General features: G+C 37.2%; 1 protein-coding gene and 1 non-coding gene across 2 annotated transcripts in view; one reads left to right on the top strand and one right to left on the bottom strand.

The window, feature by feature from the left end:
- The window catches only part of LEKR1 (leucine, glutamate and lysine rich 1), a 209,108-nt gene that overhangs the window by 32,234 nt on the left and 149,164 nt on the right, over positions 1 to 27,710 (bottom strand). The window contains exon 10 of the mRNA XM_043875221.1: positions 9,056 to 9,149. Within this exon, the coding sequence (XP_043731156.1) occupies positions 9,056 to 9,149 (94 nt within the window). The remainder of the gene's footprint in view (positions 1 to 9,055; positions 9,150 to 27,710) is intronic.
- Positions 12,935 to 13,041, top strand: LOC122676201. The gene has a single exon (XR_006335485.1). It is a non-coding gene; the product is annotated as a U6 spliceosomal RNA (small nuclear RNA).

The raw sequence follows: 27,710 nt of genomic DNA, 5'->3' as shown, positions 1-27,710 counted from the left end.
GCGGTGAGGCTGTGTTATGGCTGTGAGGGCTGGGTCCACCACATGAGGAGAGAAGACAGCCTATCTGCTGCTAGTGCTGCTGTGCCAGTCAGGGGAAAATAACTGTGTCTGCAATTCCTACGACTTCTTGAGTTTTCTTCCAGCTTCCCTGCCTGTGCCTTGCCTAGCATGGGTTCAGTGAACATTGCACACAGTGAGATACAGTGAGACACTGTTCATGGAGGCAGACACCATGTTACAACATAATCACTTATTACTTGATGATCCCTTAAAACCAAGGAAATTTCAGATGTCAAGTAGAAATCAGACCACTTGTTTATATTTGATGGACATTTATCATGAAACAAAATATTAATATACCTCCTGAAATGATTATGAGTGAGTGAAAATTGCTCAGTCATGTTGGACTCTTTGCAACCCCATGGACTGTAGCCCGCCAGGCTCCTCTGTCCATGGAATTTTCCAGGCAAGAATACTGGAGTGTGTTGCCATCCCCTTCTCCAGGGGATCTTCCTGACCCAGGGATTGAACCCAGGTTTCTGGCATTGCAGATTCTTTACTATCTGAGCCACCGGGGAAGCCCAAAAACGATTATACTATTTTCTAAAAGTTAGAAACGAATTGTAATTGAAAACTAGTATTTCAGATTATTTCTAAATTAACCACTGAATAACTATGTTATAAAAGTAGATGACTATTCAAACACTAGACTTTGTAATTAAAAATGCAAATGCTAAGGAATCAGACTAAGTATTGAAGTCCTGTCAAGAACTGAGGAAACTCATACGGGCTAGGTTGTATGGTATAGGGCTCTTTTCTCTACTAACTCATTTAATTCTTGCAACAGTTCTGAAAGAACGTATAGTAATTATTGTCCCCACAGTATAGAGTAAGAAATAGGCTCAGAGAAAGTTAGTACCTTCACCGAGATCTTAGGGCTACGCGAGGTGGGGCAGGCTGTGCGCTCAGATGTCTCTGGTGGACTCCATAGCTCAGTGTGGTGAGTTTTCCCACGCACCTTGTTCCCCCCACCACATCTACGTGGCACAGTGGTTAAGGGAATGGAGTTGGTATTTATTTAGTTTCAAAATATTGGGGGATTTTTTTTCCAGATAACTTTCTGTTAATGAATTTCTAATTTAATTCCATTGTGGTTAGAGAAAATACTTCGTATGGCCTGAATTCCTTGTTGTTGTTGTTGTTGTTCAGTCGTTCTGTCATGTCTGACTCTGCGACCCCATGGACTGCAGCATGCCAGGCTTCCCTGTCCTTCACTGTCTCTCGGAGTTTGTTCAAAGTCATGTCCAGTGAATTCTTTTAAATTTGTTAAGACATTTACTCCCAGTATATGATCTAGTTTAATAAATGTCCCATGCACACATGAGGAGAATGCATATTCTGCTGTTAAATGAAGAAATCTATAAGTATCAATTAAGTTGTATTTGTTAATATTTCTTAAGAATAAGCTATTTTACTATTTTCCATAGTATATATCCTTAATGGTTTTTCTGGGTATTTTTCCTATCAATTATTGAGAGAGAGCTATTGACATCTCTGACTCTAAGGATTTGTCTATTTCTCCTTGCAGTTCTATCACTTTTTGCTTAATTTTTAAAGTTCTGTTTCTAGGTGAAAAAAACATTTAGGGTTAAATGTCTTCTTGGTGAACCAACCCCTTTATCATTATTAAATGACTTTCTTTAGAATCTTCGGTAATATTCTAAATATTCTAATTTCTTTCTGTGAACTCTATTTTGATTATAATGTAGCAACTCTAGTTTCTTTTTCAATCCATTACTTTTAGCCTCTTTGTTAAAATATTTCTTTATATAAAAATACATTTCTTATAGGCAACATATAGTAGAATCTTGCATTTTTAGCCAACATGACCGTCTCTGTCTTTTAATAGGGATATTTAGGTAAGGGCTTGGCAAACTATCGCCCACAGACTAAACTTCAGCCATGCCCGTTCATTTGCATATCATCTGTGGCTGCTTTTAAGCTACAGGGGCAGAGTGGAGTGATTGCAACAGAGACTGTATGGTCTAGAAACCAAAAATATTTACTAATTGGACCTTTATAGGAAAAGCTTGCTGATCTCGGGTTTAGACCATTTATATTTAATTTGATTACTGATATGACTAGTTTTAAATCTGTCTTGCTACGTGCTTTCTACTTGACCCATCTCATTGTTTTCCCCTCTTTTTCTGTCTTTTGCATTATTTTAAAATTCAATGTCTAATCCTTTGCTAGTTTATTAGCTGTAACTCTTTGTTCTTCTATTTTTGTAGTTGGTTTAGAGTTTACAGAATATATTTTTAATTTTATGCAGTCTATCTTCTAGTGAAGTATCACTTTATATATTGTATAAGAACGTAAATATTCTCACTACCAAAACAACAAAGATAACTGTGTGAAGAATGTGTTAACTAATCTTATTGTAATTACTTTGCCATATATATGTGTGTATTTGTGTGTGAGACAGAGATCATCATGTTGTACATCATGAACTTACACAGTGTCACATGTCAGTTATAGCTCTATAAAGCTGGGGGAAAAGGGGGGCTGTGGTGGTTGGCTAGGGGATATAACTGGAATGAAAGGATCCCTTCCTCCTTTCCTTAGATCTTCTGCCATTGTTCCCTCCTCACCAATCCCAATCAAGAGTTAGGGGGTCCAGGAACTATTACTCTCATCCATTCAATTCAGGCTTTGGGGATAGAAAGCAGGGTTTCAAGGGTGCAGAGTGGCCCTAGCAGGGCAAAATGAAAGGAATCTGACTCAACCCATGCGGCAGGTGGAGAAATTCTCAGAGAGAAGGGTAATCCGCCAGGAAGACACCCCAGAAGGGTCCACTGTACTTCCCAGCTCATTGCAGTTTGCTCACCTGTTGCCCTATCTCTTGGCCCATCTCTTATCTGGGAACTTCAGGGGATATTTGTTATTTTCCTTTTTTGTAGTGATTCATTCTTCTCCTACTTTCAGTCAATATTATTGAGTGGGATTCTGTTCTGCAAGAATGATCATGTGACCCAGGCCTGGGTGAACCAATATACCCAGTCTTGCCAGCTGTCATGGTTGGTCCAAGACTGAGCGCATGGTTCAGTTAGAATCTGACAGCCACAGTCAGTTTCTTGTTAAGAATGTAGAAGAGTGATGGGAAGCATTGCTGCTCTCTTATTGCCATCAGGAGAGACAACCCTGAGTCTGAAAAAGAAGCCAATCTGGCAGAAAACCAGCTTGAGAGCCCTGAATCCAGCTGTGCCTGAAGGTGGCGCACCACTGAACCCTGCAGTTAAGACAGCCAATAAATTATATTTTCACTTAAAACAAAGAATCTTACAACAGCATACTTCATCTCTCCCTTCCCAGCTATTGTGGTGGTGTTGTCATATATTTTGCTTCTACATGTTATAGATGTCATAGTAGATTATTAATTTTTAAAAATAGTCAATCATAAAGAAATTTAAATGATAAAAATATCATACTTATTCACATTGCTACCATTTCTGGTGTTCTGCATTCTTTTGTATAGATCCCTATTTCCATCTGGTATAATTTTTCTTCTGAATAGAGGACTTTTAACATTTCTTATAGTGTGGGTGTACTGGTGATACATTTTTTTCAGCTTTTTCATTCTGAAAGACCTTTCTTTTACCCTCATGTTTTGAAAAATGTTTTCACTTTGTATAGAATTTCTAAGTTAGCAGCTCCCACTGCCACCTCCTCACCCCTGCCCAACCCTTCTTTCAGTATGTTCAGTCCCACTATCTTCTTGCTTACATTGTTTATGATTTTTAAAAAATCTGCTCTCATCCTTATCTTTGCTCCTCTATATGTCTTTTATTCTCTAGCTGCTTTTAAGATTTTTTAATCAACATTTTTGAGCAACTGGATTATAATGTCTCTTGGTGTGCTTGAGCTTTATTGAGCTCCTTGAATCTGTGGGTTTATAGTTCTCATTAAACTTAAAGTTTTTAACCATTATTGCTTCAAATATTTCTTCTGTCCTCTCTTTCCTGTCCCATGGGGAGTCCGATTATACATATATTAGGCCACTTGAATTTGTTTCACAGCTCACTGATGCTCTCTGTTTGTTCTGAATCTCTTTTATCTCATTGTATAGCTTCTATTGCTGTGTCTTCAGGTTCACTAAACTTTTCTTCTGGAATGTTTAATTTTCCATTAATCCCATCCAGTGTATTTTTCATTTCAGATATTATAATTTTCATCTCTATAAATTCAGTTTAGATCTTTTTTTATATCTTCTACACCTCTTTTTAACATGGTCAATTTTTCCTCTAAAGAATACAGTTATTATAACTGTTTTAATGTCCTTGTCTGATAATTCTAACATCTGTGCCTTTCTGAGTCAATTTTTATTTGTTGATTTTTCTTCTCACTATGAATTCTATTCTCCTATTCCCATACATGGCAATTTTTTGATTGGATGCATTGTGAATTTTACTTTGTTAAATGCTGGATATTTTGTATTCTCATAAATAATCTTGAATTCTTTTCTGGGAGCAGTTAAGTTTCTTGGAATCGGCCTGATATTTTTTAAGGTCTCCCTTTTAAAATTTGTTAGGCAGACCAGCTCAGCATTTAGTCTAGGGCTAATTATTCCCTACAATTCATGCAAGACCCTTCTGAGAACTTTACCCAGTCCCCTGTGAATTGTTGGCTTTCCAGCCTGGCTGGTGAGAACAGACATTATTATTGACCTCATGTAAGTATTTGGTACTCTTATCTCTAATCCTTTCAGATCCATCTCCCTGGCTCTAGGTAGTTTCCCCATATATATGCATGGGTCACATATACTTAATGGGGATTCTTTGCAGATATCCAACATTCTTTCTCTGGGCAGCTCTCTCCTGAGAACACTCAACTGTGAATTCTAGCTACATTGATCTCCCTGGACTCTTAGCAAGGTCTCCTCAACTCAGAATCTGCCAAACTCCACCTGGATTCCCATTCCACCATAGCCTTAAATCTATTTCAAGGTACTAAGTTAGAGTAATGATAGGGGTTACCTTGCTTGTCTCTTATCTCTAGGAATCACTGTCCTTCTCTGCCTGATGTCCAGAGTCTTGAAACCATTGTTTTCTATCTTTTCTCCAGTGTTTTAGTTGTTTCAGAAAGGAGGGTGAATCTGGTTCCTATTAGTCCACCTAAGTCAAATACAGACATGTTGGACTTTGTGTTTAGCTCTCAGTTTTTGAAGGTGGAGGGGTTGTATCAGTTCTCAATTCCTGGCTATATGAACTTGACAAATTATCTGACTTCTCCGAGTCTTATTTTTTTCTATGTGCAAATGGGAATAATAATGTTAGAGTGATTAAGATTACATTGATGAAAAGCATTCAGCACAAGGCTTGACATATAGTAAACATGTTAATAATGGAGACTATTTTTATTATCTAGATTAAGGGTTTAAATCAGATGATCTTTGCAGGCTATTCTGATCTAAAATTTTATGATTTTATTAATTCAATTTTGGAAATTATTAATACATAGTACAATTTAAAGAATTAAAGTGTACCCTCAATATTCATTTTAGCCATATATTTATTATACATAAAGGAAAATTGATACTTTTTAAAACAACAACTTTATTCCTGTAAAATTTTATTTTATAACTTGTTTCTTATAAATTTGATTAACAGTACACTGAAATACATTAGGAATTACTAGGTCATTTGTCTCTTCTATTTTAAAGAAGAATTTGAGATTTTCTTTGCCTCCCCCTTTAATGCTGAAATTGATTATTTCTTGAAGTAAATTTTTTCTCCCATTCACTTATTGAGGAAGTAAGGTTTTGTTTATTTTAATTATTGGTTTCTACAAGCTCTGTGTATTGTTTAAAATGAGGTCAATAGTATAATTGAAAATGTCCCATAATGTGATGTTTTAGTAATAATCCAAGAAAATATTTGATTGGAATTTGTTTAGGGCACTACAAAGTGATAGGCAGTAAGTGACTATCACTCATTGTAAGCAGTTTGGCTGTAGGAAATTTTTTAATTACAACATTTTAACTGAAAAGTACCAACACTGTATTTGGAACCAATTTAAAATGTTCAGCCTGCACATTAATTTGCTTTCTTGACATCAAAGCAATACTTGAAATAAACAAAAATCCATGACAATTAGTAAATACTCAGTTATTTTAAAATGTGCCATCCTTGTTGCGTAGCAACTATTGATTCTATTATGTGCTTTTTACATACTCTAAAATAATTAAGCACAGGAATAAATTGCTATCTACTTGTTTTTGAATGTTAAAAGCATTTAAGTTATGAAGTTTGTTCTAATATGTGTATTATATATTTGTAAAGGGAACATTTCATTCCTACGCAAAGGCACAGTGACCCAAGAAAGAGATGACAATGTCATATTAGTGATTCTTCTTTCTCATGAGAGGACTTTCAGGGAACTTTTTATTCATAGTCTCGATAACTAACACAGCCAAGGGTAATTATCATTCATTGGCTTTACTGGCCTGGATCCTGATTTACTGCTAAACTAAATGATAAAATTTATTAACAAAAAGTCATGTCCTCTCAAAAAACGAAATATCCATTTATATTATAGAAAATTATATGAGCCAAATACATCTATGATGTAATTAATTTATTAGAAAGATATCCATGATCTTAATAAGAATAAGAACCTTATATAGATTTATTTTCATCAACAAATTAACTTAGATAAAGCAAGAGCACACACTTCTATGGTCAGATGCTAACACTAACTTGGTCTGCGTGCTGTGTTACACTTTAGGCGCAGGGGGCGCTGAGCAGCAGTACTAGAGTGGATCCTAAGTGCTGAGACTTCTCCACTGGATTAATATCTGAAGGATGTTGGTGATGTGTGATCATGGAGACGAGGAACTCCTACACAAGCAAAGGCAGGAAAGCTCACTCACTCAGTCGAAGAGGAACTAAGGAGTTTGAGGGAAAGATCTGTGAATCTCTACGAACATTACTTCCATCAGTGAAATTTCTTTCTTTCTTTCTTTTAATGTCTATCTATTTATTTACTTGGCTGTGTGGAGTGTCAGCTGTGGCATGCAAACTCTTAGTTGCAGCATGTGGGATCTAGTTCCCTAACCAGAGGTCGAACCCGGGCCCCTGCATTGGGAGTGTGAAATCCTAGTTACCGGACTACCGGGGAAGTCTCTATCAGTGAAATTTCTGACTCACAAGATGGGACCAAAAAGAAAAGGATGAAATGTTTATAATATGTCTTTATACATATAGTCAGGGCTTTCCAGGTAGCTCAATGGTAAAGAATCTGCCTGCTGATGCAGGAGATACAGGTTCAATCCTTGGGTCGGGAAGATCCCCTGGAGGAGGAAATGACAACCCACTCCAGTACTATTGCCTGGAGAATCCCATGGACAGAGGAGTCTGGCGGGTTACAGTCCATGGGGTTGCAAAGAGTCAGACACGACTCAGTGACTGAGCGTGCACGCATACATATAGTCAAACTACTCTTCAAAGAGTTGTAATTTCTAGTCCCTTAAAGAGTATGAATGAAAGACTGTCTAATGACCTTCATCACATGACAAAACAGAAGCCGTAAAAAAAATCTCTCATTGCTTTAATTTGAATTTTTTGGATTTTTATTAACAGGTAGGCAGATCATCTTTTCACAATTATGAACATGGATTGGTAAGGATATGGGGAGTGAATAAGAATAGATTAGCCAAATGAGGCAAATACTGAGGCTAGTACACTGAGGCTAAAAAATATATTTAAAGAATTAAAGGGGTATGGTTTTTAGAGAATGAGGAGAAGAAAAGCCTATGCCACAAAATAAGGTAAGAATGAGATATATAGTCCATATTCTCAGATTTTCATTGTTGCCCATATGGAACTGCTATCATAGTGATCATTTCTGTTGTAGCCCGAATGTGTTACAACACATCCCCAAACAACAAGGGAAGGGAGGCTGATTTACAGAGGGCCAGACTGGATGTGACCAACTGTGTGAAGGCTGGAAACCAAAGTGACAAATTTAGAATTGACCTGAGCCAGCAACAACACCTAGAAGATTTCATTTGTGGATGGCAGAGTGGGAGATTCCAGGTGGAGATGTTAGTCTGAAAGTGGCCACTGCTTGTTGCTTAGGGTTACAAGTTACAAGGTCTAGTCACCGAGGAGAAGAATCTAATGATAACCAGTCTGTTGGGACTTCAGTCAAGTTATCTGAATTTCAGTAGCCAGCTCTAGTTCTGATGTATATGTGGGACATAATCAGAAAACTGAGACAGAAGGCTACAGCTAGAATTAGGTTCTGGTAGGGGAAGAGACACAGCTGGTTGCAGAGGTTTCAGCATAGTATGCATGATAAAGCCAAGGGATCAGTCAAAAAATATCAGTAGTTTATAACAGGGAGATGATGTCTAGCCTTAATGACTAGAGCTGTATAAGGCCTGAGAAAGCAGAGGCTAATAATTTTTAAAGTATAATTTGTATTCTTTAAAGTTATGAAAGAAATACATACTCACTGCTGAAAATTTGAAAATATAGAAAACTCTGAAGACAAAAATCAAAGAAAAAGTTTTTCATACTCTAAAAGCAAACATTTTCTTTGTAAATAGTGAGCTTAATACTTATTTTACTGCCAAAAGTTCATAACTGAATAATTTTAAGTCACTGTTCATTCTCTTTTATTATCTTCTTAAAGGCAGAGAAACTGTAAGAATCAATTAATATTCCCCTGTTTTTAAGGTAATGGTTAAATACAGATTCTGTCATTTTATGGGGAAAAAACAGTAAATAGTTAAAAGTAAAAATTATGCTTTTATAAGAGAACAAAAAGCTATCTTAAACTTACAAGGTTTCAAATTCTAATTTTACCTTTTAATTTCCTACTTGTCTAATATTTTGGAAAAAAACATATATCATAAGCATGTTTGGTCTAGGAAGTTCCAGGAATCAAAGGTGTGCATAGAAGCAAATAAACCTATTTGAAATAGTCTGGCAAATGGACAGAATTTTTAAAAAGCAAATAAGACACATACTGCTGAAAGTCACATTTTCGTTACCTTCTCCCTCCAGTTATCATCATTCAGCAGCTTCTGTCTAAGGGTTTCCTGCAGCTGCTCGATACTTTTCTGATGTGAAATCAGCATCAACTCCCTGAAAACCATAAACACGACAAATGAGTCGAGACACACCCATAACACTCTTCCTAAATTACAATTCCTGGCTCTAGAGATCATTTCACAACTCAATCTGTTTATTCTTCCCCTTAGAAAAAAACATATGATATTTCATACCATCTTAACTGTTAACAGCAATTTAAAAATATTGGCAACAAGGTCAGGGTTTATTTTTGCTTAATAAGTATTATTATTTTTATATGAAACAGCAACAACATATGTAGAGTCACAAATATAATAAAATACTATACATTGTGGTTCCAAAGTTTCTGACTAAATTTTGACACTAGACAATAGATAATATTTTGTATCTTTAAAAAAGGAAAATATGCTGGGATATGCCACAAAATCAGCACATTTTTGGTTTCTGCTAGATTTATTTTCTTTTCATTTATTTCAAGTGCTAATAGGAACAAACCGAATTAAGTAAAGGGTAATGTCTGAGATGTAGCATAGTATAAAACATCATAGAAAATAGGAGAGAAAACACAAAGAACACTTTAATCTTTTAATCCAGGTAATTGGATCTTAAAGCTAAGTTTGTGACCCTCTGAGTGGAAGCAAGTGTGAGAGATTTATGAGAACATTCACAGGGGCACTGAAATTAAGCCTTTAAATATTATACTTTAGTTCAGTCGCTCAGTAATGTCTGACTCTTTGCGACCCCATGGACTGCAGCACACCAGGCTTCCCTGTCCATCACCAGCTCCTGGAGCTTGCTCAAACTCATGTCCATTGAGTCAGTGATGCCATCCAATGGTATCATCCTCTGTCGTCCCCTTCTCCTGCCTTCAATCTTTCCCAGCATCAGGGTCTTTTCTAATGACCCAGTTCTTCATATCAGGTGGCTAAAGTATTGGAGTTTCAGCTTCAACATCAGTCCTTCCAATGAATATTCAGGACTGATTTCCTTTAGGATGGGCTGGTTGGATCTCCTTGCAGTCCAAGGGACTCTCAAGAGTCTTCTCCAACACCACAGTTCAAAAGCATCAATTCTTTGCCACTCAGCTTTCTTTATAGTCCAACTCTCAAATCCATACATAATTACTTGATAAACCATAGCTTTGACTAGACGGACCTTTGTTGGCAAAGTAATGTCCCTGCTTTTTAATATGCTGTCTAGGTTGGTCATAGCTTTTCTTCCAAGGAGAAAGCGTCCTTTTAATTTCATGGCTGCAGTCACCATCTGCAGTGATTTTGGAGCCCCGAAAAATAAAGTCTCTCACTGTTTCCATTGTTTCCACATCTATTTGCCATGAAGTGATAGGACCAGATGCCATAATCTTAGTTTTTTGAACGTTGAGTTTTAAGCCGGTTTTTTCACTTTCCTCTTTCACTTTCATCAAGGGGCTCTTTAGTTCTTCTTTGCTTTCTGCCATAAGGGTGGTGTCATCTGCATATCTGAGGTTATTGATATTTCTCCTGGCAATTTTGATTCCAGCTTGTGCTTCATCCAGTCCGGCATTTCGCATGATGTACTCTGCATATAAGTTCAATAAGCAGGGTGACAATATACAGCCTTGACATACTCCTTTCCCGATTTCAAACCAGTCTGTTGTTCCATGTCCAGTTCTATCTGTTGCTTCTTGACCTGCATACAGATTTCTCAGGAGGCAGGTCAGGTGGTCTGGTATTCCCATTTAAGAATTTTCCACAGTTTTTTGTGATCCACGCAGTCAAAGGCTTTGGCATAGTCAATAAAGCAAAATTAGATGTTTTTGTGGAACTTGCTTGTTTTTTTGATGACCCAACCTGCCTGTGGCTCAGTTGGTAAAGAATCCGCCTGCAATGCAGGAGACCTGGGTTCAATTCCTGGGTTGGGAAGATCCCCTGGAGAAGGGAAAGGCTACTCAGTCCAGTATTTAATATTATACCATAAGTTGTGGCAAAAGCATGCCTTTTGGTCAAGGAGCCCCCACCCCCTTCTATAATCACCATAACCCTTCTTATTTTCTATGTAAGTGATTCTTCTCCATTGCTTATTCCTCTTTCTAATCCCTTTGCTTTTCATCATCATCCTCTTTCTCAGATTTGTGACTTTCAATTATAACTTTCTGTTAAACATCTCCACTCTGATGAACCATCAACACTAAAGATTCCACATGTCAAAAAAGAAATTAATCATCATCTCCAACAATGTTGCCTTTCCTTTGGACTTCTGAAAGCTTCAACAATCAAAATCTTTAGCATGAAATCCCTGAGTCATCGCTGACTCTTCCTTCTTCTTGTTCTACTGCATCCATTGAGTGTGAGTGTGTGTGTGTGTGTGTGTGTGTGTGTGTTAACTGCTCAGTCACACCTGACTCTGCAACCCCATGGACTATAGCCCACCAGGCTACCCTGTCCATGGGATTCTCCAGGCAAGAACACTGGAGTGGGTAGCCATTTCCTTCTCCAGGGACCTTCCTGACCCAGGGACTGAACCCCAGTCTCCTGCACTGCAGGCAGACTCTTTACCACCTGAGCCACCAGGGAAGCCCTTCCATTCAGTAACAAGTTCTATGTATTCTGCTCCTTGGTGCACCTCAGACTATTTCCTCCCTTCCTTTATGACTACCAACAGTTAAGGTTATTGACTTCATTTCCCACCTGAGTATTGTGATAGATTGTCAATCTATTGCTTGATCTCTATTCTTGCCTCAGTCTTAGAATATTATTAAACATTTTTTAATAAAAATAGTGCCTACATTTCTAGGCTAGAAAATTTTGAGGTCACAAAGACAGCTGGACTTGGTAACCAGGATTACGAATATTATTCGAGTGACGATGATTGAAAAAGGTAAAACTCCTTAGACTTCTTTTTAGAAATGTGTCAGACTAGGTACCTTGACAACTTTTCTACTGAAAATAAGTGGTTTTTTCACTTATTAAAAAAAGAGTCTTAAAATTCATTAGTGACCTGGACAAAAAGTTAGGAAGATGAAGGACACACAAATCAAGAAAAAGAACAGGAAAAGGTTATCAGTGGAAAACCAGTGAAATGTGAATAGTCTGTAGGTTAGTTAATTGTATTATACCCATATTAATTTCTTAGTTTTTACAGATGTGCCATGGTTATAAAAAATGGGCCAAAGGAAACAAACCCTTTTACTGTCTTTGTTAACTTTTCTGTAAATACAAAATTACTCCAAACTTCATTAAAAAAAAAATGAAAGGAAAGGAATATCTCCAACAATAAGTTGAAAATTAAAGCCAACTCTCACCTTGAAGGTACTTTCCAAATATGATGCACTTGAGCATTAAATTTCATAGCCATGAAAGGCACTGGGGTCAGGAGAGAAAGGAAGAGCTTGAGAGGAAACTTATCTGCATAAACTTGTATCTCAAAGAGCAGCACATGCAGTATGTCATTTCTGTCATACTGTCTGTCAGAATATGAAATTCACACCCAGTATGTTCCAAATACAAATAACATCTCCTGCCAAGGAACAAAACCCAAATTTCCAGCTTGAATTTTGGTGCTAGGTGGAGGGGAAAATACAAACCTCCCATAAGAATTTGTAAACTCAAGCCAATACTAACGCAGATTTTTATCCTGAACTCACACTGCCTGAGTGTCCCAAAAAGCTTCATATTGAGGAGATATCATAAAATGGTGCTAGGATAACCTTGCCTCCAGATGCCTGGTAGGAAAAACACCAACATTTTGGGGAGAAACCAACTTAAATCTGAAACTCAAAGAATTCCTACAGATTAAAATTCAAGACCCATGAGATCATAATTTTAAAACTCACAAATTTACTTTTTAAAAAGCCAGTAAGAGTGCTCGCTTCGGCAGCACATATACTAGAATGGAACGATACAGAGAAGATTAGCATGGCCCCTGCGCAAGGATGACACGCAAAATTCGTGAAGCGTTCCATATTTTTTGAAAAAAAAAAAAAAAAAAAAAGCCAGTAAGAGGAAGAATGAGCAGACACAAATGATAGCATAATCAAAGTCACAAATTCTAAAGTATTTTCAGATATAGAACATAAAATAAGGATATTCAGTATGCTAGAAGAAAGATTAACTTAAATGACTAATGAAATCTGAAAAGAACCAATTGAATTTGTAGAAATAAAACATAATAATTGAGATGAAAAACACAGTAGATGATCCTATAGCAGATTCAGTTCAGTTCAGTTGCTCAGTCATGTCCAACTCTTTGAGACCCCATGAATCTCAGTACGCCAGGCCTCCCTGTCCATCACCAACTCCCGGAGTCCACCCGAACCCACATCCATTGTGTCAGTGATGCCATCCAACCATCCCATCCTCTGTTGTCCCCTTCTCCTCCTGCCCTGAATCTTTCCCAGCATCAGGGTCTTTTCAAATGAGTCAGCTCTCCACATCAGGTGGCCAAAGTATTGGAGTTTCAGCTTCAACATTAGTCCCTCCAAAGAACAGCCAGGACTGATCTCTTTTAGGATGGACTGGTTGTATCTCCTTGCAGTCCAAGGGACTCTCAAGAGTCTTCTCCATCACCACAGTTCAAAAGCATCAATTCTTCAGTGCTAAGCTTTCTTTACAGTCCAACTCTCACATCCATACATGACCACTGGAAAAACCATAGCCTTGACTAGACGGGCCTTTGTTGACAAAGTAATGTCTCATCTTTTTAATATGCTGTCTAGGTTGGTCAAAACTGTCCTTCCAAGGAGTAAGCATCTTTTAATTTCATGGCTGCAGTCACCATATGCAGTGATTTTGGAGCCCCCAAAAATAAAGTCAGCCATTATTTCCACTGTCTCCCCATCTATTTGCCATGAAGTGATGGGACCATATGCCATGATCTTAGTTTTCTGAATGTTGGAGCCAACTTTTTCACTCTCTTCTTTCACTTTCATCAAGAGGCTCTTCAGTTCTTCTTCACTTTCTGCCATAAGAGTGGTGTCATCTGCATATCTGAGGTTATTGATATTTCTCCCAGCAATCCTGATTCCAGCTTGTACTTTATCAGCCCAGCGTTTTTCATGATGTACTCTGCATATAAGTTAAATAAGCAGGGTGACAATATACAGCTTTGATGTACTCCTTTTCCTATTTGGAACCAGTCTGTTGTTCCATGTCCAGTTCTAACTGTTGCTTCCTGATCTGTATACAGGTTTCTCAAGAGGCAGGTGAGGTGGTCTGATATTCCCATGTCTTGAAGAATTTTCCACAGTTTATTGTGATCCACACAGTCAAAGGCTTTGGCATAGTCAATAAAGCAGAAATAGATGTTTTTCTGGAACTCTTTTGTTTTTTTGATGATCCAGTGGATGTTGGCAATTTGATCTCTGATTCCTCTGGCTTTTCTAAAACCAGCTTGAACATCTGGAAGTTCATGGTTCACATATTGCTGAAGCCTGGCTTGGAGAATTTTGAGCATAACTTTACTAGCATGTGAGATGAGTGCAATTGTGCAGTAGTTTGAGCATTCTTTGGCATTACCTTTCTTTGGGATTGGAATGAACACAGTTAAAAAATGAAGTAATAAGCTGAAAGGGAGATTAAAAAAAAGTATACAGGATGCAGTACAGGAAGTACATCATGAGAAACACTGGGCTAGATGAAGCACAAGCTGGAATCAAGATTGTCAGGAGAAATATCAATAACCTCAGATATGCAGATGACACAACCCTTGTGGCAGAAAGCAAAGAGGAACTGAAGAATGTCTTGATGAAAGTGAAAAGAGGAGAATGAAAAAGCTGACTTATAACTCAACATTCATAAAACTAAGATTATGGCATCTGGTCCCATCACTTCATGGCAAATAGATGTGGAAACAATGGAAACAGTGAGAGACTATTTTTCAGGGCTCCAAAATCACTACAGATGGTGACTGCAGCCATGAAATTAAAAGTACACTTTCTCCTTGGAAGAAAAGCTATGACCAACCTAGACAGCATATTAAAAAGCTGAGACATTACACTGCCAACAAAGGTCTGTCTAGTCAAAGCTATGGTTTATCCATAAGTCATGTATGGATGTGAGAGTTAGACTATAAAGAAAGCTGAGCATTGAAGAATTGATGCTTTTGAACTGTGGTGTTGGAGAAGACTCTTGAGAGTCCCTTGGACTGCAAGAAGATACAACCAGTCCAGCCTAGAGGAAATCAGTCCTGAATATTCATTGGAAGGACTGATGCTGAAGCTGAAACTCCAATACTTTGGCCACCTGATGTGAGGAACTGACTTATTAGAAAAGACCCTGATGCTGGGAAAGATTGAAGGCAGGAGGAGAAGGGGATGACAGAGGACAAGATGGTTGGATGACATCACCAACTCGATGGACGTAAGTTTGAGCAAGCTTCAGGAGCTGGTGATGGACAGGGAAGCCTGGCATGCTGCAGTCCATGGGGTCACAAAGAGTTAGACACGACTGAGTGATTGAACTCAGCTGAGTACAGGAAGTAAAAAATATGGAAAATAAAAAAGAGCTTGACATATGGAGGACAGAGTGAAAAGATCTAATATTTATCTATCTTTCATTTCAGAAGCAAAAGAAAGAGAGAGAGATGAAGGACATTAGAACAAATCTAGGGAGCCCAAAGGATTCCAAGCAAGATAAATAAAAATAAATCTCATATCTGGGACCTGGTAGTGAAAATGAAGAATATTGACATTAAAGAGACCTCAACAAAAAAAAAAAAAAAAAAAGAGAGACCTCAACAGAAGATGGAGAGGAAACAAAACAGTATCTTCAAAGGAACTCAAACATATTGAAGGCTTACTCTCCAGTAAAAACAAGGAAGGCCAAAGGCAACAACATTAAAAATTCCATGAGAAAATAACCATCAGTCTGACCCAGCAAAGCTATCTTTCAGAAAGAGGCTGAAATAAAATAAGCTCAGAAAAATAAAATCTTGTGTTTACTGACAGTTAAAGGACTGCTAAAAAATATGCTTTGCAGGAAGGAATATGACCTCAGAAGGAAAGTCAGATGATCAAGAAACAATGGTGGGCAAAGGAGCTGGCAAACACACAGGCAGGGAGGGTTCCTTGGGTGTGTGATCAGGACAGGTGTACAGGGCCTGAACTCAGAAGGAGACTGCGCTCAGGTTTAATGCTCTGTGTACAGGGCCCGTACTCGGAAGGAGACTGTGCTCAGGTTTAATGCTCTGTGGTCACCACTGGGAAGTTCTTAGTAACTTCATCTTTGAACCTGTGCTTTGTACGTGAGGTCTGATAGGACAGTCAGGCACGTACTAGGGGCTCAGAACCTTGGCTCACACATAGCCCCACCTCCTGCCATCCCCTGCTTCTAGTGAGAATGCAGGCCTGGGCCCAGCCAGGGGAGGGTTGGGTGTGCTAACTGCGTCCCATTTGCTGAGTCTGGGGCAGGTCCCTGGGTGCCTGTGAGAGCCTGCATCCACGCTGGGATTTCTCTGTGCCCAAGGGAGCACAAGATTCAATAGCAAATAAACAAAAAAAGACCATGACCAGTTGAGAGATGGTGAAGGAAAGGAAAAGCTTCTTTGTCTTTTTTTGAAGAGGCTCCACATTTTCATATTGTGCTGGACCTTGAAAATTATGCAGAGACTCTGTATGTAGGTCCTTCTAAATAAATATCACCTGTATAAAAAATTAGTTTTGACTGCATATAATTAGTGGGGCTATCAAAAAGATCAGAACTAGAACACTAGACAAAAATGTAGAATGTATGTCAGGATGGCAACTATCCGAGCTCAAGTGTTATTCAAGAGAAGTTTGAGATATTCAAGAGAAGTTTGCATTATTCAGGATATATTAATTTTGGACTTCATTAAGTATGCATGTTAAAAATCTCAAAAATAACCACTAAAAGAATAGAATATGCCACTAAAAGAAGATGCACTAAGAATATAAAAGAAACTCTAACAATACTGCCCCTGTCCAAGGCTCAAAAGGAGAAAAGAGTGCAGAAAAAGAGGGAGAAATAGAAAGCTTAGAGTAACAATCATAATAATGGCAAATAAACTAAACTCATGAGTTAAAAGAAACAGGCTTGATAAATACAAACTCTAGCAATAGGCTCTTTGTAAAAGACATTCCTAAAACATAAGGACATGAAAAGATTTCTAACAGGGAAATATTAAAGAAAAGGAAGTATGTAACTATATTAATATCAGACAAAATAGATTTTAAGACAAAAGTTCATTACTCTGGGCTGATAATACTAACAGGATAATTCACTGAATATTCTAAACTTATAGCACCTATTAAAATACCTTCAAAATATATAAAGCAAAACTTTTTGGAACTTAAAGGAAACACTGTCAAATCCACACCATAGTGGTAGAATTAAACACAGCTTCCTTAGTTATAGTAAGTCAATCTGGGACCACTGTATAAGGCATAAAAGTGTACACTGCACAGCTCTAGGCTGTTATGTGAATGGTCCTCCTGTAATATGTATTGTAGCAACCTATGGTCAACCAGACAAATAATTCAGTAAAAAATATAGAGGACTTAATGCAAATAAGATTAATTTCAGGGACATTGATTTAAGGTACCCAATTAGTGGGGAAATATATAATTATTTTTCAGTTTTCATGGAATTGACCACATATTAGGCCAGAACATAAATTTCAACAAATAAATAACTGTTAAATACTTTAAACTGTATAGTCCAAAATGGTAGCCACTAGTCATGTGTAGCTTCCAAGCAATTAAGGTATAACTTGTCCAAATTAGAATGTGCTATAAATGTAAAATGGGCTTCCCTGGTGGCTCAGATGGTAAAGCGTCTGTCTGCAATGCTGGAGACCCAGGTTCAATCCCTGGGTTGGGAAGATCCCCTGGAGAAGGAAATGGTAGCCCACTCCAGTACTCTTGCCTGGAAAATCCCATGGACAGAGGAACCTGGTAGGCTACAGTCCGTGGGGTTGCAAAGAGTCGGACATGACTGAGTGACTTTAATACTTACTTATATATATAAAATACACACCAGATTTGAAAACTCTAAAAAATCTAAAATGTCTGATAATTTTAATAAGATGATTCAGTTCAGTTCAGTTCAGTCGCTCAGTTGTGTCTGACTCTTTGCAACCCCATGAATTGCAGCACGCCAGGCCTCCCTGTCCATCACCAACTCCCACAGTTTACTCAAACTCATGCCCATCGAGTCGGTGATGCCATCCAGCCATCTCATCCTCTCTCATCCCCTTCTCCTCCTGCCCCCAATCCCTCCTAGCATCAGGGTCTTTTCCAATGAGTCAACTCTTCGCATGAGGTGGCCAAAGTATTGGAGTTTCAGCTTCAGCATCAGTCCTTCCAATGAACACTCAGGACTGATTTCCTTTAGGATGGATTGGTTGGATCTCCTTGCAGTCCAAGGGAATCTCAAGAGTCTTCTCCAACACCACAGTTCAAAAGCATCAGTAAGATGATTAGATATTTAAATAATAGTTTGGGTATATTGGGTTAACTAAAATATATGAAGATACATTTTATCTATTTTTACTCTCTTAATGTGGCAATTAAATTTGTAAAAATTACACATATGGCTCACATTATACCTCTACTGAACAGCACTGTGATAATCTATATTCTCTGAATACAAAGAAATTATCAGTAACAAAAGATAAATATCTCCATGTATTTGGAAATTTAAAAAAATGTGTTTCTGATTAACTCTTGGGTCAAATGAAAAATCATAACTGACATTTAAAATCCTTAGAATTGAATAATAATGAAATTTCTACATGCCAAAAGTTATGAAATATAGCTAAAGCAGAAAAGATAAGTAAATTGTGGTATACATTAGAACATAATGCAGATAAAGAAATGAATGATTTTCAGCTACATGTAACATCATGGACAAAAATCCCAGGGACATAATCTTGAGCACAAAGAGTAAATCACTGAGTAATGCATATAGTATAATTTTATTTCCATGAAGACAAAATATATGCAAAATCTTTTTCTTTGGAATACAAACATACTCAGCAAAATTATGTGCACACATGCTCAGCTGTGTTCGACTTTGTGACTCCATGGATTATAGCCCACCAGGGCTCTTGTTCACGGAGTTTACTAGGCAAGAATACTGGAGTGGGTTGCCATTTTGTTCTCCAGGGGATCTTCCTGACCCAGGGATTGAACCCGTGTCTCCTGCATCCCCAAATTTGCAGGCTGATTCTTTACCGCTATTGCCACCTGGGAAGCCTCAGTGAAATTATAGAGTGAAGCAAAGCATCAACAGGCGTTTTCTGTAGTTGTTTGTGGATGCCTTTAATCAATGTGAGGAATTACCCTTCTCTTCAAGGATGCCATGTGGTGGAATTAGGGGAAAGCACCAAGGGACCTCAATGCTAACAGTAAGCTTCTTTTTCCTAAACTGAGTGTTCATTGTATTGTAGTTCTTCACACTTTAAACCTATCTAAATCTTTTATGTATCTACTCAATATTTATAAAAATAACTAGTGATAAAGCCTGAGCAAGAGTAGTATGGGTATTTGGAGAAAAGAATAGTCAAGTGAAAGGCCAAGGAGAAGAAATTGGCAAGTGAGCAGCAGGGTGGACTTTACTGCCCAGTAGGCACCCTATGGACAGGACAGTGTCATCAAGCCCTGGAGTGAAAGAGGTGCATGAGGACAGGGTCCCTATCCAGACGGTGCTCTAAATCCAGCAGTATAAAAGGAAGATTTATCTTTTAAAATGTGAGGCAGCTCTAGCAGGTTCTGATGCTTGCTCAGCAGTCTCTAGGCTAGAGAAGAGGAAGTGAAGCAGAAGGAACAAAAGAATGAGGACAGCAAAAGTAGGATTACACTAAAACCTCATTTGTGGCTTTCTTCCAAATATTTGGCCATTCCTGTCTCCTTTGCAGACTCATCTTTCTCTGCCTGTCAATTACATGTCCATGTTCCTCAGCACTTCATTCTGGGGCCTCTTTTTCTCTCTCTCCCATTTCTCTAACTGATCTTATCCACGCCTATGGTTAAAATGCAATATAGTTGCTGACAACTCCCAGATTTTATCTCCACCGCACATCTGCTCTGTTAGTATCTGACTCATGTTTCCAACTCTCCACCTGACTGCTCTTTTAATTTCAGAATCATCCAAAACTCAACATGTCTGTAATCTCAGAGGCTTACAATGTCAAAGTTTATTTTTTTGCTCATATGTCATCTGCTGCTCTGCTCCACATGTTTTGTTCTAGGATTTAGCTCAAGGAGCAACTCCTACCTGGGAATGATGTTTTTGTGGCAGACAGAAAAGAAAAATTGCCAAAACATAGGATCTGTTAAAGCTTCTGCCAGAAATCAGTGCATGTCACTTCTCTCATATTTCAGTGCCAAGAACAAATCAAATGGACATGTTTGATGTGAATCAGGTGTGGACAGTATAGTCCTCTCATTGGGAGGTGCACAGTAAACCGACAGGCACCCTGTGGAGTCCATCACAACTCTGAAATCCTACTGGAAGTGACCGTGAGGATTTCTACCCTGAAGATGAAGAACAATCCTTGCTTAGACTGTGGTTCTTTCACCTGGGAGTAATTTCTCAGTCCATTTTTCACCACAGCTCCTGACTTTCCTACCTGAGATGTACTTTTTTTTCCCATTATACAGTCTTATCACATCAGAAGGGGACATTAGAGATTTTGCCCCATTGAGAGATAGCTTTTTTCCCCCACTTATTTCCTACCCATAGATTTGGAGGAGAAATGGTTTTGAGAGAATAAAAAAAAAAAAGATTTGTTTTGATATAATTGAAAACAATAAAATACATTTTAAAAGCATATACTAGAGGGATGAGTTTTAAAGGTATATATAAACATAGGTGTGCAAAACCAAAATAATGTGTGTGAAATAAAAATGACATTTCTGTTATCCCCCAAAGTTTCACCATGCCCTTTTAAAATCCTTCATTCCTGCCTTCTTACCCTCAGAAATCAAGAGTTTGCATTCTGTCTATACATTGGTTTGTATTTTCAGAATTCTATAAAAATTCTCCATATATCATATAGTATATTCATTTTTGTTTGGTATCTTTTACTTGGCATAGTTCCTTTTCAATCTATCCATGTTGTACCATTAAGTAATAGTTCATTATCTTTTTTTGCTGAGTAATATTTCATCAAATGGATAGACCACAATTTGTTTATCCATTCATCTGTTGATGGACATTTAGGTCATTTCACAGGTTTTGGCTCTTACAAACATAGCTATTAATATCTGTGTACAAGTATTTGTATGGATATTTCCCTTTATTTCTCTTGGGTAAATATCTAGGTGTGAAATGGCTAAGTAGCAAAGTAAGTAAGTGTATATTAAACTTTTTAAGAAATTTTCATAATGTTTTCCAAAGAGTTGTACTGTTTTATATTCCAGCCAGTAGAATATGAGAGGTCCAGTCTTTCCACAGTTTGCTAACAACTGGTAATGGTACCCCTTCAACTGTTAAAAGAAGCCCTCCCTCATCTACCGATTAATTGTTCCCATTTCACCACCATCACCAGGCCGACCATTGGCAACAAGAAGAACCAAGAGATATTGGGCATCAAATGCCGACTGTCACTGGAGAAGCCCAGAGTCTATGAAGCCTCTGTTGCAAGATGGTGTCTCCTCTTCTCTTTGAACAGGGAAAGTAGGCAGGAAGCCCAGTTGTGGAGAGCTCAGCTATTTTTATTCTTGGTTTTCTGTTGCCTTCCTTCTACAAGTATATTAGAGAACCACTGGAGAGAGAAAACTATGAAGTGTTGCTTTTTAGAAATGACTATGAAAGCTTTTATCACTGCTATACCCTTAAGAGCCTAAGCACTACGTTTTTTGAAATTTTAGGGAGAGCGAGCCTATAATTTCAAGATATCTTAAATAGCAAAATTTGAACGTCTTCCAAGTGCCATGCTTCATACATCTATTTAGAATCAAGCTTAAAAATCACCACCAGCAAATCATTTGCATAGCCTATATGGCAGCTGAACTTTCTTCTATTTAATTTTTCAGCACTGCTTTATTATAAGACATAGGTTGCAAAAAATAATAAGCTATTTGTATTGTAAGCTGAAAAGAATGAGAACCATAGAGTAGATGTGCAGCAGTCTCTTCTGAGGATAGCAAGAAAAATAGACATTTCCACGGTGCCTTTAGATTCGCAGTCGGGTTGATGGAAACAAATATCCCCAGGTCATTCACCTTAAAACCTAAATAAAGGAAAAAACAAGCAATCGGCCAACCAGAGGTGTAGAATCAGTATAGAATACGAAGACTCAAGAGGCAGTTTTCTATAACAGGTTAACCTGGGGTATCCTGTAATGCACATTAATGAAGTCTCCTTTATGTACAGTTGGGAAGGTCCTCTGGAGGAGGAAATGGCAACCCACTCCAGTATTTTTGCCTAAAGAATCCCATAGACAGAGGAGCCTGGCGGGCTACAGTCCATGGGATCGCAAAGAGTTGGACACGACTGAGTGACTAATACTAATACTTTTAATTTTAGCTATTCCAAAAGTGTGTGATCATGGGGCTTCCTTATAGGTCCAGGATTAAGCCCCCATGTTTCCACAGCAGGAGGCATGGATTCAACCCCTGGTCTGGGAGCTAAGATCTCACATGCCAAGAGGTGTGGCCAAAAAGGAAAAATAAAAAATATTTAAAAACAGAAGTGTGTGGTTGTATCTCACTATGGTTTTATTCTGTATTTCCCTAATGACTAATGATATAGAGTATCTTTTTTTAATGTGCTTATGGGCCATCTGTATATTTTGGTGAAGTTCAAATCTTCTGTTCCTTTTTTATTGGTTGCTTATGGTCATCTGAGTTTCTAAAGTTCTTTACATATTCAGAAAATAAGCCTACATATTCTGAAAACAAGTACTTTATGGCATATATCAATATATTGTACAAATCTATGATGATGGCTTGTCTTCATTCTCTAAACAATGCCTTTTAAAGAACAGAAGTTTTAACTTTGATGAAGTCCAACTTATCAAGTTTTTTTTCTTTATAGATTGTGCTTTCGGTTTTTTTTTTTTTTTTTTTTTTTTGCTTTTGGGTTTCAATCTTAAGAAATTTTTGCCTAATTCAAGGTCACAAAGATATGTCTCCTGTTTTCTCCTAGAAGTTTTATAATTTTATGTTCTGTATTTAGATCTATGATCTATTTTGAATTAATCTCTCTATATATATTTTCACAGTATGAAATCAAAGTTCATTTTGTTTTGCATATGGGTATACATTTGTTCCACCAATGGTCACAAAAACTGTATGTTCTCTAATGACCTGCTTTGGCACTCATGTAGAAAATCAGTTAACTATATATGTGTGCCTATTTCTGTATTCTTAATTCTGCTCCATTGACCTATTAATATTTGTCTATCTTGAGACTAATTCCACATTGTCTTGATTATTTATAGCTTTACAATAAATCTTGAAGTCAGGTAGTGACTTTAATCTTTTGGCTCAAAGTTTTTTCAATGTTGTTTTTGTTTTTCTAGGTCCTTTGCATTTCTATATGAATTTCAGAATTAGCTTGTTAATTTCTACCCGAAGTTTGCTGTAAGTTTGATTGTGATTGCATTCAATCTATAAATCCATAAATGTTAACAATATTGAGACTTCTGTTCTCTCCATTTATTTAGATCCTCTTAATTTATCTCAGCAATGTTTTGTAGTTTTTAATATACAGGTCTGGCACATTATTTGTCAGATTCATCACTAAGTATTTCATGTGTTTTGAAGTATTTTTTATACATACAGCTTTTTAATTTCAATTGCTCTGTGCAAATATAGAGAAATTAATTTGGGTTTTGGATGTTGACTTTTTTCCTTGCAACTTTTGTCAGACTCATCTATTAGTTCTAGTAACTTCTTTTGTAGATTCTATAGTTTTCATGTTAGTGGGCATATCATCTGTGAATACAAAATTTTATTTCTTCCTTTCCAGTCTGATGCCTTTTATTACTTCTTCTTGCCTGACTATACTGACTAGAAGTTTCAGCACAACGAACAGAACTGATGACAGTGGATGCTTTTTCCTTGATCTTAATCTCAGGAGGAGAGCATACAGTCTATCATTATTAAGGATGACGTTATCTGTAAGTTTTTGTAGATGCCATGTATCAATCTGAAGAAGTTCTCCTCTATTCCTACTCCTCTGAGGTTTTAAAAAAACTGAGGAATAAACATTGCATTTTGCCAACTTGTTTTGTTTCTACTGACATATTCATAGTTTTTCTTTTTAAATCTTTGAATAACAATAATTGATTTTTGAATGTTAAACCGATCTTGCCTCCTTGAGATAAACCCCACACATTCATGATTTCTTTCACTTTTCAAGTTGCTAGATTCAATTTGCTAAATTTTTGTTTAGAATTTTTGCATCTATGCTCATGGCATGGCATGTTAATTTGCTTGTAATGTTTTTGTCAGATTTTGGTATCAAGGTAATACTGGTCTCATGAAATAAGTTAATTATTCCTTCTTCTTTGTGTGGAAGAGTTTAAGTAGAATTAGTACTATTTCTTCCTTAAATGCTTGAAAACACAGTGAAAAAACTTCTGGGCCTAAAGTTTGCTTTGTGGGAAAAATTTAAACTATAAATTTAGGTTATCTCTTTCATTTTAGTGAGCTTTGGAAGTTTGTATTTCAAAAAAATGTGTCCATTTTTTCAGAGCAGTCAAAGTTAATGGCATAGTCAAGCAAATGGCTTTGTGGTGCCATTTTTTTCCAACAGCATTTGCTCACTTTGCGTCACATTTTGGTAATTCTTGCCAATATTTCAAATTTTTAATGTTTTTTATGGGCTTCCTTGGTAGCTCAGATGGTAAAGCGTCTGCCTACAATGCGGGAGACCTGGGTTCAATCCCTGGGTCGGGAAGATCCCCTGGAGAAGGAAATGGCAACTCACTCCAGTATTCATGCCTGGAAAATCCCATGGACCGGGGAGCCTGGTGGGCTACAGCCCATGGGGTTGCAAAGAGTTGGACCCAACTGAGCGACTTCACCTCACTTCACTTCAGTGTTTATTATATAATAATTTATGATGATCCATGATCAGTGATTTTTGATGCTACTACCAAGACTCACTGAAGGTTCAGGTGATGGGTAGAATTTTTTAGCAATATTTTTGAATTAAAAAAATAATGGCATAAGGTTGTTTAAAATATATTTCTCTATGAATGTATTCAAATCTGAAGAACATAATGTCACTGCTCTCATTTCTGATATTGGTAAATTTTTGTCTTCTCTCTTTTGTCCTGGTGAGTCTGACATGATGTTTATTAATGTTATTGACCTCCTTAAAGAAACTAATTTTTAAATTGATATCCTATATTGTTTTTGTTTCCTATGTCACCGACTTCTGCTCCGATCTTTATTATTTACTTTCTTATGTTTATCTTGGGTTCTGTTTGCTCTTCTTTTTCTAATTTCTTAAGGTGGAAGCTGACTTTTTTTCTTTTTTCACATAGACATGTATTGCCTATTGCCATAAATTTGACCCCTGAAGTTTTGCTTCAGTGATGTTCCATACATTTTGATGTTTTCATTTCCATTTAGTTAAAAAAATCTTCATAATTTCTCTTTTGATATTTTCCTTGACCCATATCTTATTTAGAATTGTTTCATAATTCATAAATATTTTGGGGATTTTCCAGATACTTTTCTGTAATTTATTTCTAAGTTAATTAAATTGATACCAGGGAATGCACTTTGTATGGTTTGAGTCTTTTAAAATTTCTTTGGTTTTGCTTTGTCGTTAAGTTATATGGTCTGTCTTGGTGAATATTTTGTATGCTCTTGGAGAAAAAAGGTGTACTCTGCTGTTGTTGGACAGAATAGGTGAATTTGATTGACTGTAAAGTTCATTTTCTATAGCCTGACTAATTGTGTTGTGTATGTTTTATCTATTGTTGAGAGCTATTGGCCTTTCAAAAAATAACTGAATTTGTCTACTTCTCCTTGTAGTTCTACGAGTATTTACTTAATGTACTTTGAAGCTCTCATATTAGATGCACAAACATTTAGGACTGTCGTGTCCTTCTGATGAACTGGTTCATTTATCATTAGGAAATGAATTTATTTATTCCTGGTAATAGTCTTTGTTCTAAAATCTACTTTGCTTAATATTAATAAACACATTCTAGATGCTCCTGATTAGTGTCAGCATGGTGTAGCTTTCTCCATTCTTTTATCTTACGTAATCTATTCTTGATTTATTTGGCTGTGTCAGGTCCTAGCTGCATCACGGGGAATCTTTTGTTGCGGTGCCCAGACTCTCCAGCAGTGGTGCATGGGCTCAGCAGTTGGGGTGCATGGGCTTAGTTGCTTCATAGCATGTGGGATCTTAGTTCCCTGACCAGGGATTGAACCCACATCCCTCATGTTGCAAGGAGGATTCTCAACCACTGGGCCACTAAGGAAGTCCCTACTCTTTTATTTTTTGCTTTTTGTGTCTTTACTTTTAAAATATATTTCCTGTAGGAATTATATGGCTAAATCTTACTTTCTTATACAATTTGAAAATCTCTGTCTTTTAAAGCTTAGATAATTTACATTTAATTGAATTGTGACAGAGTAGGACTTAAATCCATTATCTTGCCTATTTGTCCCATCTGTTGTTTGCTTTGCCTTCTTTGGATAGCATCACTGACTCAATGGACATGAATCTGAGCAAACTCTGGGAGACAGTGAAAGACAAGGAAGCCTGGTGTGCTGCAGTCCATGGGTTGCAAAGAGTTTTAGAGACTGAACAACAACATATGGCTTATGATTCACTTGCATCTGCTTTGTTGCCATATTAGTTATAACTCTGTTTAGCTTTATTTAATGGTTGCTCTAGGGTTGATAATAGCTATCTTTACTTGTCACAGTTGTGGTAGGCTAAATAATTGCCTTCAAAGATATTCATATTCTAATCCACAGAGTCTGTAAATATAGCGTAAGGTACTTTGCAGATGTGATTACATTAAGGATCTTCAGATGAGGAGATTATCCTAGATTATCTGGGTGTACCCTAAGTATAATTATCAAGGTCTTTATGAGAAAGAGGCAAGAAGGTTAATGTGGTGGGTGAGGGAAGGTAGTGATATGACAATGGAAACAGATTAGATTCATGAGACCAGGATCCAAGGAATGCCAGCAGCTTCTACAAGCTGGAAGAAGAAAGGAATGGGTTCTCCCTTTGGAGCCTCCAGACAGAGCCAGCCCTGCTGACATCTTGATTTTAGCCCCTTAACATTCACTCGGACTTCTGACCCCCAGAACTGTATACATTTGTGTTGTTTGAAGTTTGTGGTAATTGCTACAGCAGCAATAGAAAACTATGCTGGTTTATTTTCAAGTGTTATTATACAACTTTCAGGTATAAGTATAGAATCTTATAATAGTAAACGACAAAATAAGGAGCAGTAGTCAATGGAAATAAAGTAGTACTTCATTTGGCTTTCAAAATGCCAGTACTACTGGCACAAAGACAGAAATATAGATCAATGGAAATAGAAAGCCCAGAGATAAATCCACGAACCTATGGACACCTCATCTTTGACAAAGGAGGCAAGGATATACAATGGAAAAAAGACAACCTCTTTAACAAGTGGTGCTGGGAAAACTGGTCAACCACTTGTAAAAGAATGAAACTAGAACACTTT

The sequence above is a fragment of the Cervus elaphus genome, chromosome 19 (assembly GCF_910594005.1).
Source record: "Cervus elaphus chromosome 19, mCerEla1.1, whole genome shotgun sequence".
Lineage (NCBI taxonomy): Eukaryota > Metazoa > Chordata > Mammalia > Artiodactyla > Cervidae > Cervus > Cervus elaphus.
The sequence above is the reverse complement of the archived record's forward strand: the minus strand, read 5'-3'. Positions and strand labels throughout refer to the sequence as shown.